The sequence below is a fragment of the Physella acuta genome, unplaced genomic scaffold, assembly GCF_028476545.2.
Source record: "Physella acuta isolate Inbredline_101_S28 unplaced genomic scaffold, ASM2847654v3 ptg000079l, whole genome shotgun sequence".
Lineage (NCBI taxonomy): Eukaryota > Metazoa > Mollusca > Gastropoda > Physidae > Physella > Physella acuta.
The window spans coordinates 785979-800352 of record NW_026731599.1 but is presented as its reverse complement, the minus strand read 5'-3'; the positions used below and the strand labels follow the sequence as shown (position 1 = coordinate 800352).

The 14374-nt window shown below is 43.1% G+C and overlaps 2 protein-coding genes across 8 annotated transcripts in view; both read right to left on the bottom strand.

Annotated features, from left to right (window-relative positions):
- LOC131955676 (sideroflexin-1) overlaps positions 1–14374 on the bottom strand; it is a 102578-nt gene that overhangs the window by 21769 nt on the left and 66435 nt on the right. For 3 of the 5 annotated variants that reach the window (XR_009388878.1, XR_009388879.1, XM_059319879.1), the window contains exon 1: positions 1829–1960. The exons of 1 other annotated variant lie outside the window; for it this stretch is intronic. The gene's annotated coding sequence lies outside the window, so the exon portion shown is untranslated. Of the gene's footprint in view, positions 1–1828; positions 1961–14374 lie in introns of those variants that run through there. One more of the 5 variants, XM_059319915.1, reaches the window with a different exon arrangement.
- Positions 6843–14374, bottom strand: part of LOC131955290 (uncharacterized) — a 42540-nt gene continuing 35008 nt past the window's right edge. For all 3 annotated transcript variants that reach the window (XM_059319353.1, XM_059319364.1, XM_059319371.1), the window contains one exon: positions 6843–8087. In XM_059319353.1, coding sequence (XP_059175336.1) covers positions 7743–8087 — 345 coding nt within the window. In that variant the 3' untranslated portion in view covers positions 6843–7742. The remainder of the gene's footprint in view (positions 8088–14374) is intronic.

Below are 14374 nucleotides of genomic sequence, written 5' to 3'. Positions count from 1 at the left end.
TTTATGGATGACCCCTTAACGATAGCAGAAATTAGGCACATTATTATATTTATTTTGCGGGAGGCCTTTCCTCGGTCGACCTTGTCCATCCACATTGTATATTGTTGAGGATTGAGCCGATGTACCGTGTCGACTTTATGTCTAGATCGTATGTTTTGTTATGTAACGGGCTGGTAGATGTGTGTAGTACTGGTGACTATAATATTATTGCGATGAGTTACGGACAGCAATTCATATTAACTACGTCTTCTTTCCATCTCATGCTGATTAAAAGTTAGTATGATTCATACTTAATACTTAATACATAGAAGCAGTGGCGTAGCGAGGTCGGGTGTCACTCGGTGCGGCATTTAATGGTGTCGCCCCCTCAGAGGCGTAGCGACTCTTCTAAGAGGCCAAACTTCCAATTTTCGATTTGCACCCCCCCCCCTCAAACTTTCGATTTGCACCCCCCCCCCCTTCAAACTTTCGATTTGCACCCCCCTCAAATTTTTCTCCATATATTTCACTATTTTTTGCCTTGGTGTCACCCCCCTAAATGGTGTCACCCGGTGCGGTCCGCACCCCCCACCCCCGCTACGCCTCTGCATAGAAGCATTCTTATCACATTTCATAGAAATCATAGTGTATTTGATGTTTTAGCATTTTTGGTAACAAACACATTTTTTTAAATGCATAAAAATAAAAACGTTTTATAACAAGCTTTTCTATAATTATGCACTAAAAAATGAGAAAGTAAATGACTTTCTTTAAATATAAAATACACTACTATTTCAATAAGTAGAGAGAAAAGCGTGGGTGGCTGGTAAAGGTATTCAATCTATAATAATATATATAATTCTCTTCCTAGGGACCATGCGAGACACCACGCAAATGCACACCGTTACTCCCCCACTCTCTAGGCATATAGCCAGGGGCGTAGCGAGGGGGGGGGGCGGGGGGTGCGGACCGCACCGGGTGACACCATTTAGGGGGTGACACCAAGCAAAAAATAGCAAAATATGTAGAGAAAAACTCGAGGGGGTGCAAATCGAAAACTTGAGGGGTTGGGGTGCAAATCGAAAGTTTGAAGGGGGGGGGGGTGTGCAAATCAAAAGTTTGAGGGGGGTGCAAATAAAAAATTTGAGGGGGGGGGTGCAAATAAAAAATTTGAGGGGGGTGCAAATAAAAAAAAAATTGAGGGGGGGGGGAGGTGCAAATAAAAAATTTGAAAGTTTGTCCCCGGGAAGGGTCGCTACGCCTCTGGGGGGTGACACCATTAAGTGCCGCACCGGTTGACACCCGACCTCGCTACGCCACTGCATATAGCTACCACTCCCACTCCCTACCATTCTGGTGAGCTAAGGTTCACCCCGAATGTTTACAATCGTAGAGCCGGGTCGAATTAGTTACGGCTATTAGGGGCAGATAATTTATTTTATAAACAATTTGAAACTAAGGAGGGGTAAGAAGTTCTGCTTGATCTTTTTATTGTCGTCACGGTGGCGAGGGGGGGGGGGGGCGGAAGGGAGGGTAGTGTCGAAATAACTAATTATGAAAAGTAGAAAATAAAACAACCAAATAGCGACGTATGATACGCCGTAGGCTATATATAAACGTAGGCTATATATTTTCTAATTATTTTTTTATACTGACACCCAGTCAGTTAAATTGATTTAAAAGTGACACCCAGTCAGTTAAAATTATTTTAAAGTGACACCCAATCAGTTAAAATTATTTTAAAGTGACACCCAGTCAGTTAAAATTATTTTAAAGTGATACCGTTTTGCCAAGACTGGGAAACAAAACCCATGCATGTAATATTATATAAGTAAGGGACATAACTGACCTTTTAATCACAAGTCTGAACTTAGCCAATTTAATTTACCGAGGCAAATCTTAGTCCACAACTTGTTTCCTTGAATCCAAGCCGGCACGTATTGCACGTTAAGGGGATGTGGGACCCTGTGACCTTGTGGCCAGCTGAACTCGGTCAGCCGTGCAGATCACGGCCCGTCTGCTGCACGGATACCACGTGACACACACACTCAAGGTCAGAAGACACCCTGTGGGGGGTATGGACAGTGTGCGTTCAAAGTTTCGGGCACACTACAAGTCGTAGTGACAGCACCAAGTCAATATCACAGCAACAAGTCACGTGAAAGCACTAACAGAATTTCTTCCAGGCATCTCTTTGGCGGACCCCCCCCACCCTACGAAATGGAATTTATATAGAAAATATATACTTTTAACAGTCCCCCCCCCCCCCGCGGAGAAAACAAAACAACCATTGACAGCACCAAGTCATGTGAGAGCACCAAGTCATGTGACAGCACCAAGTCAAGTGACATCACTAAGTCAAGTGACAGCACCAAGTCATGTGACATCACTAAGTCATGTGACATCACTAAGTCAACCATTGACAGCACTAAGTCAAGTGACAGCACCAAGTCAAGTGGAAGCACCAAGTCAAGTAACAGCACCAAGTCATGTAACAGCGGGGTGCCAACATGTGGATCAATAAATGGAGTCGTAAAATGCTGAGTGCAGCATTTATTAAACACACTGGCCTTCAAGCTGAACAATTCAAGCTGCAAAGGTCACCTTTAATTTTTTTACTGACATTTAACATAAAGTTGTGTCTAAAGTCAGCTGGAACTGTTGTGTCTAAAGTCAGCTGGAACTGTTGTGTCTAAAGTCAACTGGTACTGTTGTGTCTAAAGTCAGCTGGAACTGTTGTGTCTAACATAAAGTCAGCTGGAACTGTTGTGTCTAAAGTCAACTGGTACTGTTGTGTCTAAAGTCAGCTGGAACTGTTGTGTCTAACATAAAGTCAGCTGGAACTGTTGTGTCTAAAGTCAGCTGGAACTGTTGTGTCTAAAGTCAGCTGGAACTGTTGTGTCTAAAGTCAGCTGGAACTGTTGTGTCTAAAGTCAACTGGAACTGTTGTGTCTAACATAAAGTCAGCTGGAACTGTTGTGTCTAAAGTCAGCTGGAACTGTTGTGTCTAACATAAAGTCAGCTGGAACTGTTGTGTCTAAAGTCAGCTGGAACTGTTGTGTCTAAAGTCAGCTGGAACTGTTGTGTCTAACATAAAGTCAGCTGGAACTGTTGTGTCTAAAGTCAGCTGGAACTGTTGTGTCTAAAGTCAGCTGGAACTGTTGTGTCTAAAGTCAGCTGGAACTGTTGTGTCTAAAGTCAACTGGAACTGTTGTGTCTAAAGTCAGCTGGAACTGTTGTGTCTAAAGTCAACTGGTACTGTTGTGTCTAAAGTCAGCTGGAACTGTTGTGTCTAACATAAAGTCAACTGGAACTGTTGTGTCTAAAGTCAGCTGGAACTGTTGTGTCTAAAGTCAACTGGTACTGTTGTGTCTAAAGTCAACTGGTACTGTTGTGTCTAAAGTCAGCTGGAACTGTTGTGTCTAACATAAAGTCAACTGGAACTGTTGTGTCTAAAGTCAGCTGGAACTGTTGTGTTTAAAGTCAACTGGAACTGTTGTGTCTAAAGTCAGCTGGAACTGTTGTGTCTAACATAAAGTCAACTGGAACTGTTGTGTCTAAAGTCAGCTGGAACTGTTGTGTCTAAAGTCAACTGGTACTGTTGTGTCTAAAGTCAGCTGGAACTGTTGTGTCTAAAGTCAGCTGGAACTGTTGTGTCTAAAGTCAGCTGGAACTGTTGTGTCTAACATAAAGTCAACTGGAACTGTTGTGTCTAAAGTCAACTGGAACTGTTGCGTCTAAAGTCAGCTGGAACTGTTGTGTCTAAAGTCAGCTGGAACTGTTGTGTCTAAAGTCAGCTGGAACTGTTGTGTCTAAAGTCAGCTGGAACTGTTGTGTCTAAAGTCAGCTGGAACTGTTGTGTCTAACATAAAGTCAGCTGGAACTGTTGTGTCTAACATAAAGTCAACTGGAACTGTTGTGTCTAACATAAAGTCAGCTGGAACTGTTGTGTCTAAAGTCAACTGGAACTCTTTGTGTCTAAAGTCAGCTGGAACTGTTGTGTCTAACATAAAGTCAGCTGGAACTGTTGTGTCTTAAGTCAGCTGGAACTCTTTGTGTCTAAAGTCAGCTGGAACTGTTGCGTCTAAAGTCAGCTGGAACTGTTGTGTCTAAAGTCAGCTGGAACTGTTGTGTCTAAAGTCAGCTGGAACTGTTGTGTCTAAAGTCAGCTGGAACTGTTGTGTCTTAAGTCAACTGGAACTGTTGTGTCTTAAGTCAGCTGGAACTGTTGTGTCTAAAGTCAGCTGGAACTGTTGTGTCTAACATAAAGTCAGCTGGAACTGTTGTGTCTTAAGTCAGCTGGAACTGTTGTGTCTAAAGTCAGCTGGAACTGTTGTGTCTAACATAAAGTCAACTGGAACTGTTGTGTCTAACATAAAGTCAGCTGGAACTGTTGTGTCTAAAGTCAACTGGAACTCTTTGTGTCTAAAGTCAGCTGGAACTGTTGTGTCTAACATAAAGTCAGCTGGAACTGTTGTGTCTAACATAAAGTCAGCTGGAACTGTTGTGTCTTAAGTCAGCTGGAACTCTTTGTGTCTAAAGTCAGCTGGAACTGTTGCGTCTAAAGTCAGCTGGAACTGTTGCGTCTAAAGTCAGCTGGAACTGTTGCGTCTAAAGTCAGCTGGAACTGTTGTGTCTAAAGTCAACTGGAACTGTTGCGTCTAAAGTCAGCTGGAACTGTTGTGTCTAAAGTCAGCTGGAACTGTTGTGTCTAAAGTCAGCTGGAACTGTTGTGTCTAACATAAAGTCAGCTGGAACTGTTGTGTCTAACATAAAGTCAACTGGAACTGTTGTGTCTAAAGTCAGCTGGAACTGTTGTGTTTAAAGTCAGCTGGAACTGTTGTGTCTTAAGTCAACTGGAACTGTTGTGTCTAAAGTCAGCTGGAACTGTTGTGTCTTAAGTCAACTGGAACTGTTGTGTCTAAAGTCAGCTGGAACTGTTGTGTCTAAAGTCAGCTGGAACTGGTGTGTCTAAAGTCAACTGGAACTGTTGTGTCTAACATAAAGTCAGCTGGAACTGTTATGTCTAAAGTCAGCTGGAACTGTTGCGTCTAAAGTCAGCTGGAACTGTTGCGTCTAAAGTCAGCTGGAACTGTTGTGTCTTAAGTCAGCTGGAACTGTTGTGTCTAACATAAAGTCAGCTGGAACTGTTGTGTCTAAAGTCAGCTGGAACTCTTGTGTCTAACATAAAGTCAGCTGGAACTGTTGTGTCTAAAGTCAGCTGGAACTGTTGTGTCTTAAGTCAGCTGGAACTGTTGTGTCTAACATAAAGTCAGCTGGAACTGTTGTGTCTAAAGTCAGCTGGAACTGTTGTGTCTAAAGTCAGCTGGAACTGTTGTGTCTAAAGTCAACTGGAACTGTTGTGTCTAACATAAAGTCAGCTGGAACTGTTGTGTCTAAAGTCAGCTGGAACTGTTGTGTCTAACATAAAGTCAGCTGGAACTGTTGTGTCTAAAGTCAGCTGGAACTGTTGTGTCTAAAGTCAGCTGGAACTGTTGTGTCTAACATAAAGTCAGCTGGAACTGTTGTGTCTAAAGTCAGCTGGAACTGTTGTGTCTAAAGTCAGCTGGAACTGTTGTGTCTAAAGTCAGCTGGAACTGTTGTGTCTAAAGTCAACTGGAACTGTTGTGTCTAAAGTCAGCTGGAACTGTTGTGTCTAAAGTCAACTGGTACTGTTGTGTCTAAAGTCAGCTGGAACTGTTGTGTCTAACATAAAGTCAACTGGAACTGTTGTGTCTAAAGTCAGCTGGAACTGTTGTGTCTAAAGTCAACTGGTACTGTTGTGTCTAAAGTCAACTGGTACTGTTGTGTCTAAAGTCAGCTGGAACTGTTGTGTCTAACATAAAGTCAACTGGAACTGTTGTGTCTAAAGTCAGCTGGAACTGTTGTGTTTAAAGTCAACTGGAACTGTTGTGTCTAAAGTCAGCTGGAACTGTTGTGTCTAACATAAAGTCAACTGGAACTGTTGTGTCTAAAGTCAGCTGGAACTGTTGTGTCTAAAGTCAGCTGGAACTGTTGTGTCTAAAGTCAGCTGGAACTGGTGTGTCTAAAGTCAACTGGAACTGTTGTGTCTAACATAAAGTCAGCTGGAACTGTTATGTCTAAAGTCAGCTGGAACTGTTGTGTCTAAAGTCAGCTGGAACTGTTGTGTCTAAAGTCAGCTGGAACTGTTGCGTCTAAAGTCAGCTGGAACTGTTGTGTCTAAAGTCAGCTGGAACTGTTGTGTCTAAAGTCAGCTGGAACTGTTGTGTCTAAAGTCAAGATTACAATACTTTCTATATACCTCGTATACGAGAAAGTAAAAATGACAGACAAAAACTGCTTATATCTACATCTAAAATGCATACATTAAAACGGCAGTGATTGTATATTTTTTTTTAAACACTCCGGCTCATGAGGTAAAAAATAAAAACTAATAAAAAATTAGTGCCTGTAAGTGTATGGTAAGCGATTATTAATATAAAGGTTTTATATTATTTTATAAAGGTTTTGAGACCAAGGAGTCAGTATTTTTATGATTGTTAATATTACCAAACAGAAAAGAATGCTTTCAAACACTTTAGATTTAAATATTGAATACTTTGAGGAATGGGTTGGTAGTAAAATATCTTCAAAGAATCAAAATAGGCCTATTTATACTTGACGTTCTAAATATATGTGACGCAGGGATGGAACCAGGAATACAAAGTAACGTATCATAGCTGGAGAGGATAGAAAGAAATGGAGACCAGCTGAAGAGAGTGGCAGAAGACATTGGGGAAAGCTTGAGAGAGGCCCCGTGAGGAAAGCTTGAGAGAGGCCCCGTGAGGAAAGCTTGAGAGAGGCCCCGTGAGGAAAGCTTGAGAGAGGCCCCGTGAGGAAAGCTTGAGAGAGGCCCCGTGAGGAAAGCTTGAGAGAGGCCCCGTGAGGAAAGAAAAGGAAAAATGAGGATCTTTCAACATTGAAAACATTATTTATTTGTCTTAAGATATTCTAAATACTACTATTAATATTTAGGCCGAATGATATACAATACTAAAAACACAAAATCACTTGATAAAAATATTAATTAATGGCATTGCTAATGGATGAGCTCAGATCTCCACTACATGCCTCCATTTGGGTATTGGTCGCATGTAAGTGTTGTTTGGGAAACCGCCTGGATTCCAAATATATAGTACTAGCTATGTATAGCTGTATCTATACATATATAAATGAAAGTATGTGGATTCGTGTTGTTTGTGGGTTTGTCCTTCATGCATAACCACAAGTTTCATCGATCGGCGTGAAACTTTGGGGAGTTGATGGAATACTGCAGGGGAGGTTTCTGCGAAAAAAATGAATTTTTAATTTCAAAGGGGCGACGCCACGGTGCCATTTGGCACTCTGGGCTTGACTGTGAGCACTATGACGCCTATGTTCATTTTAAAAACCACCCTACAATATTGATGCTGTGGCACACGACATTAGATGATTAAAGCAAGCCAGATTTTCAAGATTTTCATACAGCACACCCTGAGATGGGCTTAACGGTAGTGTGGGCAAACCCTGCACCTACAAATATGATCCAAGAAATAGAGCACAGGCATTGCTTACTTTTAAATAATTCAGTTTTAGAAAACAAGGTCACACGTTTAAAAATATAGGCTTGGTAATGCAATGATGAAATCCTCTTAAAATATTGCATCAGACTCGTTACTCAAATAAAAAAAAGAGTTGCTTTCTAATAATTCTATGACGTGTTCTGTGTACACTTGTCTCCCAGACTAGATTATGTCCCTTGACTAAACAGATTCTAGTTGTCCTGTAAAATAATACAAAGTGCCATCTTGTGAACTTTGTAAATAAGCTTGCTGCAGTACTTGGCCATCTTGTGAGCCATCAATGTAGGTCTGCTGCACAGGTTGGCCATCTTGTGAGCCATCAATGTAGGCCTGGTCTAGCACTTGGCCATCTTGTGAGCCATCAATGTAGGCCTGCTGTACAGGTCGGCCATCTTGTGAGCCTTGAATAAAGGTCTGCTGCAGGCCATTGCCCTGCTCTATGACTGTGGCAACATCAGCTGATTTTTCTCCTGGGCTTTTGGCATCCTCAGCAATTAAAATGGCCACCTCTGTTCCAAGGTCAGCCTGAAATAAGGTCACTGTGTCAGGCAAGTATCTTTGGTCACTGTATCAGGCAAGTATCTTTGGTTCAGTGAGTCAGGCAAGTATCTTTGGTTCAGTGAGTCAGGCAAGTATCTTTGGTCACTGTGTCAGGCAAGTATCTTTGGTTCAGTGTGTCAGGCAAGTATCTTTGGTCACTGTGTCAGGCAAGTATCTTTGGTCACTGTGTCAGGCAAGTATCTTTGGTTCAGTGAGTCAGGCAAGTATCTTTGGTCACTGTGTCAGGCAAGTATCTTTGGTTCAGTGTGTCAGGCAAGTATCTTTGGTCACTGTGTCAGGCAAGTATCTTTGGTCACTGTGTCAGGCAAGTATCTTTGGTTCAGTGAGTCAGGCAAGTATCTTTGGTTCAGTGAGTCAGGCAAGTATCTTTGGTTCAGTGAGTCAGGCAAGTATCTTTGGTTCAGTGAGTCAGGCAAGTATCTTTGGTTCAGTGAGTCAGGCAAGTATCTTTGGTCACTGTGTCAGGCAAGTATCTTTGGTTCAGTGAGTCAGGCAAGTATCTTTGGTTCAGTGAGTCAGGCAAGTATCTTTGGTTCAGTGAGTCAGGCAAGTATCTTTGGTTCAGTGAGTCAGGCAAGTATCTTTGGTTCAGTGAGTCAGGCAAGTATCTTTGGTTCACTGTGTCAGGCAAGTATCTTTGGTTCAGTGAGTCAGGCAAGTATCTTTGGTTCAGTGAGTCAGGCAAGTATCTTTGGTCACTGTATCAGGCAAGTATCTTTGGTTCAGTGAGTCAGGCAAGTATCTTTGGTTCAGTGTGTCAGGCAAGTATCTTTGGTTCAGTGAGTCAGGCAAGTATCTTTGGTTCAGTGAGTCAGGCAAGTATCTTTGGTTCAGTGAGTCAGGCAAGTATCTTTGGTCACTGTGTCAGGCAAGTATCTTTGGTCACTGTGTCAGGCAAGTATCTTTGGTCACTGTGTCAGGCAAGTATCTTTGGTCACTGTGTCAGGCAAGTATCTTTGGTTCAGTGAGTCAGGCAAGTATCTTTGGTTCAGTGAGTCAGGCAAGTATCTTTGGTTCAGTGAGTCAGGCAAGTATCTTTGGTCACTGTGTCAGGCAAGTATCTTTGGTCACTGTATCAGGCAAGTATCTTTGGTTCAGTGAGTCAGGCAAGTATCTTTGGTTCAGTGAGTCAGGCAAGTATCTTTGGTTCAGTGAGTCAGGCAAGTATCTTTGGTTCAGTGAGTCAGGCAAGTATCTTTGGTTCAGTGAGTCAGGCAAGTATCTTTGGTTCAGTGAGTCAGGCAAGTATCTTTGGTTCAGTGAGTCAGGCAAGTATCTTTGGTCACTGTGTCAGGCAAGTATCTTTGGTTCAGTGAGTCAGGCAAGTATCTTTGGTCACTGTGTCAGGCAAGTATCTTTGGCTCAGTGAGTCAGGCAAGTATCTTTGGTTCAGTGAGTCAGGCAAGTATCTTTGGTCACTGTGTCAGGCAAGTATCTTTGGTCACTGTGTCAGGCAAGTATCTTTGGTTCAGTGTGTCAGGCAAGTATCTTTGGTCACTGTGTCAGGCAAGTATCTTTGGTCACTGTGTCAGGCAAGTATCTTTGGTTCAGTGAGTCAGGCAAGTATCTTTGATCACTGTGTCAGGCAAGTATCTTTGGTCACTGTGTCAGGCAAGTATCTTTGGTTCAGTGAGTCAGGCAAGTATCTTTGGTCACTGTGTCAGGCAAGTATCTTTGGTCACTGTATCAGGCAAGTATCTTTGGTTCAGTGAGTCAGGCAAGTATCTTTGGTTCACTGTGTCAGGCAAGTATCTTTGGTCACTGTGTCAGGCAAGTATCTTTGGTCACTGTGTCAGGCAAGTATCTTTGGTCACTGTGTCAGGCAAGTATCTTTGGTCACTGTGTCAGGCGAGTATCTTTGGTCACTGTGTCAGGCAAGTATCTTTGGTTCAGTGTGTCAGGCAAGTATCTTTGGTTCACTGTGTCAGGCAAGTATCTTTGGTTCAGTGAGTCAGGCAAGTATCTTTGGTTCACTGTGTCAGGCAAGTATCTTTGGTTCAGTGAGTCAGGCAAGTATCTTTGGTTTAGTGAGTCAGGCAAGTATCTTTGGTTCAGTGAGTCAGGCAAGTATCTTTGGTCACTGTGTCAGGCAAGTATCTTTGGTTCAGTGAGTCAGGCAAGTATCTTTGGTCACTGTGTCAGGCAAGTATCTTTGGTTCAGTATGTCAGGCAAGTATCTTTGGTTCAGTGAGTCAGGCAAGTATCTTTGGTCACTGTGTCAGGCAAGTATCTTTGGTTCAGTGAGTCAGGCAAGTATCTTTGGTTCAGTGTGTCAGGCAAGTATCTTTGGTTCAGTGTGTCAGGCAAGTATCTTTGGTTCAGTGAGTCAGGCAAGTATCTTTGGTCACTGTGTCAGGCAAGTATCTTTGGTTCAGTGAGTCAGGCAAGTATCTTTGGTTCACTGTGTCAGGCAAGTATCTTTGGTTCACTGAGTCAGGCAAGTATCTTTGGTTCAGTGAGTCAGGCAAGTATCTTTGGTCACTGTGTCAGGCAAGTATCTTTGGTTCACTGTGTCAGGCAAGTATCTTTGGTTCAGTGAGTCAGGCAAGTATCTTTGGTCACTGTGTCAGGCAAGTATCTTTGGTTCAGTGAGTCAGGCAAGTATCTTTGGTTCAGTGAGTCAGGCAAGTATCTTTGGTTCAGTGAGTCAGGCAAGTATCTTTGGTTCAGTGAGTCAGGCAAGTATCTTTGGTTCAGTGAGTCAGGCAAGTATCTTTGGTCACTGTGTCAGGCAAGTATCTTTGGTTCAGTGAGTCAGGCAAGTATCTTTGGTTCAGTGAGTCAGGCAAGTATCTTTGGTTCAGTGAGTCAGGCAAGTATCTTTGGTTCAGTGAGTCAGGCAAGTATCTTTGGTCACTGTGTCAGGCAAGTATCTTTGGTTCAGTGAGTCAGGCAAGTATCTTTGGTTCAGTGTGTCAGGCAAGTATCTTTGGTTCAGTGAGTCAGGCAAGTATCTTTGGTCACTGTGTCAGGCAAGTATCTTTGGTTCAGTGAGTCAGGCAAGTATCTTTGGTCACTGTGTCAGGCAAGTATCTTTGGTTCAGTGAGTCAGGCAAGTATCTTTGGTTCAGTGTGTCAGGCAAGTATCTTTGGTTCAGTGAGTCAGGCAAGTATCTTTGGTTCAGTGAGTCAGGCAAGTATCTTTGGTTCAGTGAGTCAGGCAAGTATCTTTGGTTCAGTGAGTCAGGCAAGTATCTTTGGTTCAGTGAGTCAGGCAAGTATCTTTGGTTCAGTGAGTCAGGCAAGTATCTTTGGTTCAGTGAGTCAGGCAAGTATCTTTGGTTCAGTGAGTCAGGCAAGTATCTTTGGTTCAGTGAGTCAGGCAAGTATCTTTGGTTCAGTGAGTCAGGCAAGTATCTTTGGTTCAGTGAGTCAGGCAAGTATCTTTGGTTCAGTGAGTCAGGCAAGTATCTTTGGTCACTGTGTCAGGCAAGTATCTTTGGTTCAGTGAGTCAGGCAAGTATCTTTGGTTCAGTGAGTCAGGCAAGTATCTTTGGTCACTGTGTCAGGCAAGTATCTTTGGTTCAGTGAGTCAGGCAAGTATCTTTGGTTCAGTGAGTCAGGCAAGTATCTTTGGTTCAGTGAGTCAGGCAAGTATCTTTGGTTCAGTGAGTCAGGCAAGTATCTTTGGTTCAGTGAGTCAGGTAAGTATCTTTGGTTCACTGTGTCAGGCAAGTATCTTTGGTCACTGTGTCAGGCAAGTATCTTTGGTTCACTGAGTCAGGCAAGTATCTTTGGTTCAGTGAGTCAGGCAAGTATCTTTGCTTCAGTGAGTCAGGTAAGTATCTTTGGTTCACTGTGTCAGGCAAGTATCTTTGGTCACTGTGTCAGGCAAGTATCTTTGGTTCACTGAGTCAGGCAAGTATCTTTGGTTCAGTGAGTCAGGCAAGTATCTTTGGTCACTGTGTCAGGCAAGTATCTTTGGTCACTGTGTCAGGCAAGTATCTTTGGTTCAGTGAGTCAGGCAAGTATCTTTGGTCACTGTGTCAGGCAAGTATTTTTGGTTCAGTGAGTCAGGCAAGTATCTTTGGTCACTGTGTCAGGCAAGTATCTTTGGTTCACTGTGTCAGGCAAGTATCTTTGGTTCAGTGAGTCAGGCAAGTATCTTTGGTCACTGTGTCAGGCAAGTATCTTTGGTTCAGTGAGTCAGGCAAGTATCTTTGGTCACTGTGTCAGGCAAGTATCTTTGGCTCAGTGAGTCAGGCAAGTATCTTTGGTTCAGTGAGTCAGGCAAGTATCTTTGGTTCAGTGAGTCAGGCAAGTATCTTTGGTTCACTATTTCAGGCAAGTATCTTTGGTCACTGTGTCAGGCAAGTATCTTAGGTTCAGTGAGTCAGGCAAGTATCTTTGGTTTAGTGAGTCAGGCAAGTATCTTTGGCTCAGTGAGTCAGGCAAGTATCTTTGGTCACTGTGTCAGGCAAGTATCTTTGGTTCAGTGAGTCAGGCAAGTATCTTTGGTTCAGTGTGTCAGGCAAGTATCTTTGGTTCACTGTGTCAGGCAAGTATCTTTGGTTCAGTGAGTCAGGCAAGTATCTTTGGTTTAGTGAGTCAGGCAAGTATCTTTGGCTCAGTGAGTCAGGCAAGTATCTTTGGTTCAGTGAGTCAGGCAAGTATCTTTGGTCACTGTGTCAGGCAAGTATCTTTGGTTCAGTGAGTCAGGCAAGTATCTTTGGTCACTGTGTCAGGCAAGTATCTTTGGTTCAGTGAGTCAGGCAAGTATCTTTGGTTCAGTGAGTCAGGCAAGTATCTTTGGTCACTGTGTCAGGCAAGTATCTTTGGTTCAGTGAGTCAGGCAAGTATCTTTGGTTCAGTGAGTCAGGCAAGTATCTTTGGTTCAGTGAGTCAGGCAAGTATCTTTGGTCACTGTGTCAGGCAAGTATCTTTGGTTCACTGTGTCAGGCAAGTATCTTTGGTTCAGTGAGTCAGGCAAGTATCTTTGGTTCAGTGAGTCAGGCAAGTATCTTTGGTCACTGTGTCAGGCAAGTATCTTTGGTCACTGTGTCAGGCAAGTATCTTTGGTCACTGTGTCAGGCAAGTATCTTTGGTCACTGTGTCAGGCAAGTATCTTTGGTTCAGTGTGTCAGGCAAGTATCTTTGGTTCACTGTGTCAGGCAAGTATCTTTGGTTCAGTGTGTCAGGCAAGTATCTTTGGTTCACTATTTCAGGCAAGTATCTTTGGTCACTGTGTCAGGCAAGTATCTTTGGTTCAGTGAGTCAGGCAAGTATCTTTGGTTCAGTGAGTCAGGCAAGTATCTTTGGTCACTGTGTCAGGCAAGTATCTTTGGTCACTGTGTCAGGCAAGTATCTTTGGTTCAGTGTGTCAGGCAAGTATCTTTGGTTCAGTGAGTCAGGCAAGTATCTTTGGTTCAGTGAGTCAGGCAAGTATCTTTGGTTCAGTGAGTCAGGCAAGTATCTTTGGTTCAGTGAGTCAGGCAAGTATCTTTGGTTCAGTGAGTCAGGCAAGTATCTTTGGTTCAGTGAGTCAGGCAAGTATCTTTGGTTCAGTGAGTCAGGCAAGTATCTTTGGTCACTGTGTCAGGCAAGTATCTTTGGTCACTGTGTCAGGCAAGTATCTTTGGTTCAGTGAGTCAGGCAAGTATCTTTGGTCACTGTGTCAGGCAAGTATCTTTGGCTCAGTGAGTCAGGCAAGTATCTTTGGTTCAGTGAGTCAGGCAAGTATCTTTGGTTCACTGTGTCAGGCAAGTATCTTTGGTCACTGTGTCAGGCAAGTATCTTTGGTTCAGTGAGTCAGGCAAGTATCTTTGGTTTAGTGAGTCAGGCAAGTATCTTTGGTTCACTGTGTCCGGCAAGTATCTTTGGTTCAGTGAGTCAGGCAAGTATCTTTGGTTCAGTGAGTCAGGCAAGTATCTTTGGTCACTGTGTCAGGCAAGTATCTTTGGTTCAGTGAGTCAGGCAAGTATCTTTGGTCACTGTGTCAGGCAAGTATCTTTGGTTAACTGTGTCCGGCAAGTATCTTTGGTTCAGTGAGTCAGGCAAGTATCTTTGGTTCAGTGAGTCAGGCAAGTATCTTTGGTCACTGTGTCAGGCAAGTATCTTTGGTTCAGTGAGTCAGGCAAGTATCTTTGGTTCAGTGAGTCAGGCAAGTATCTTTGGTTCACTGTGTCCGGCAAGTATCTTTGGTTCAGTGAGTCAGGCAAGTATCTTTGGTTCAGTGTGTCAGGCAAGTATCTTTGGTTCAGTGAGTCAGGCAAGTATCTTTGGTTCAGTGAGTCAGGCAAGTATCTTTGGTT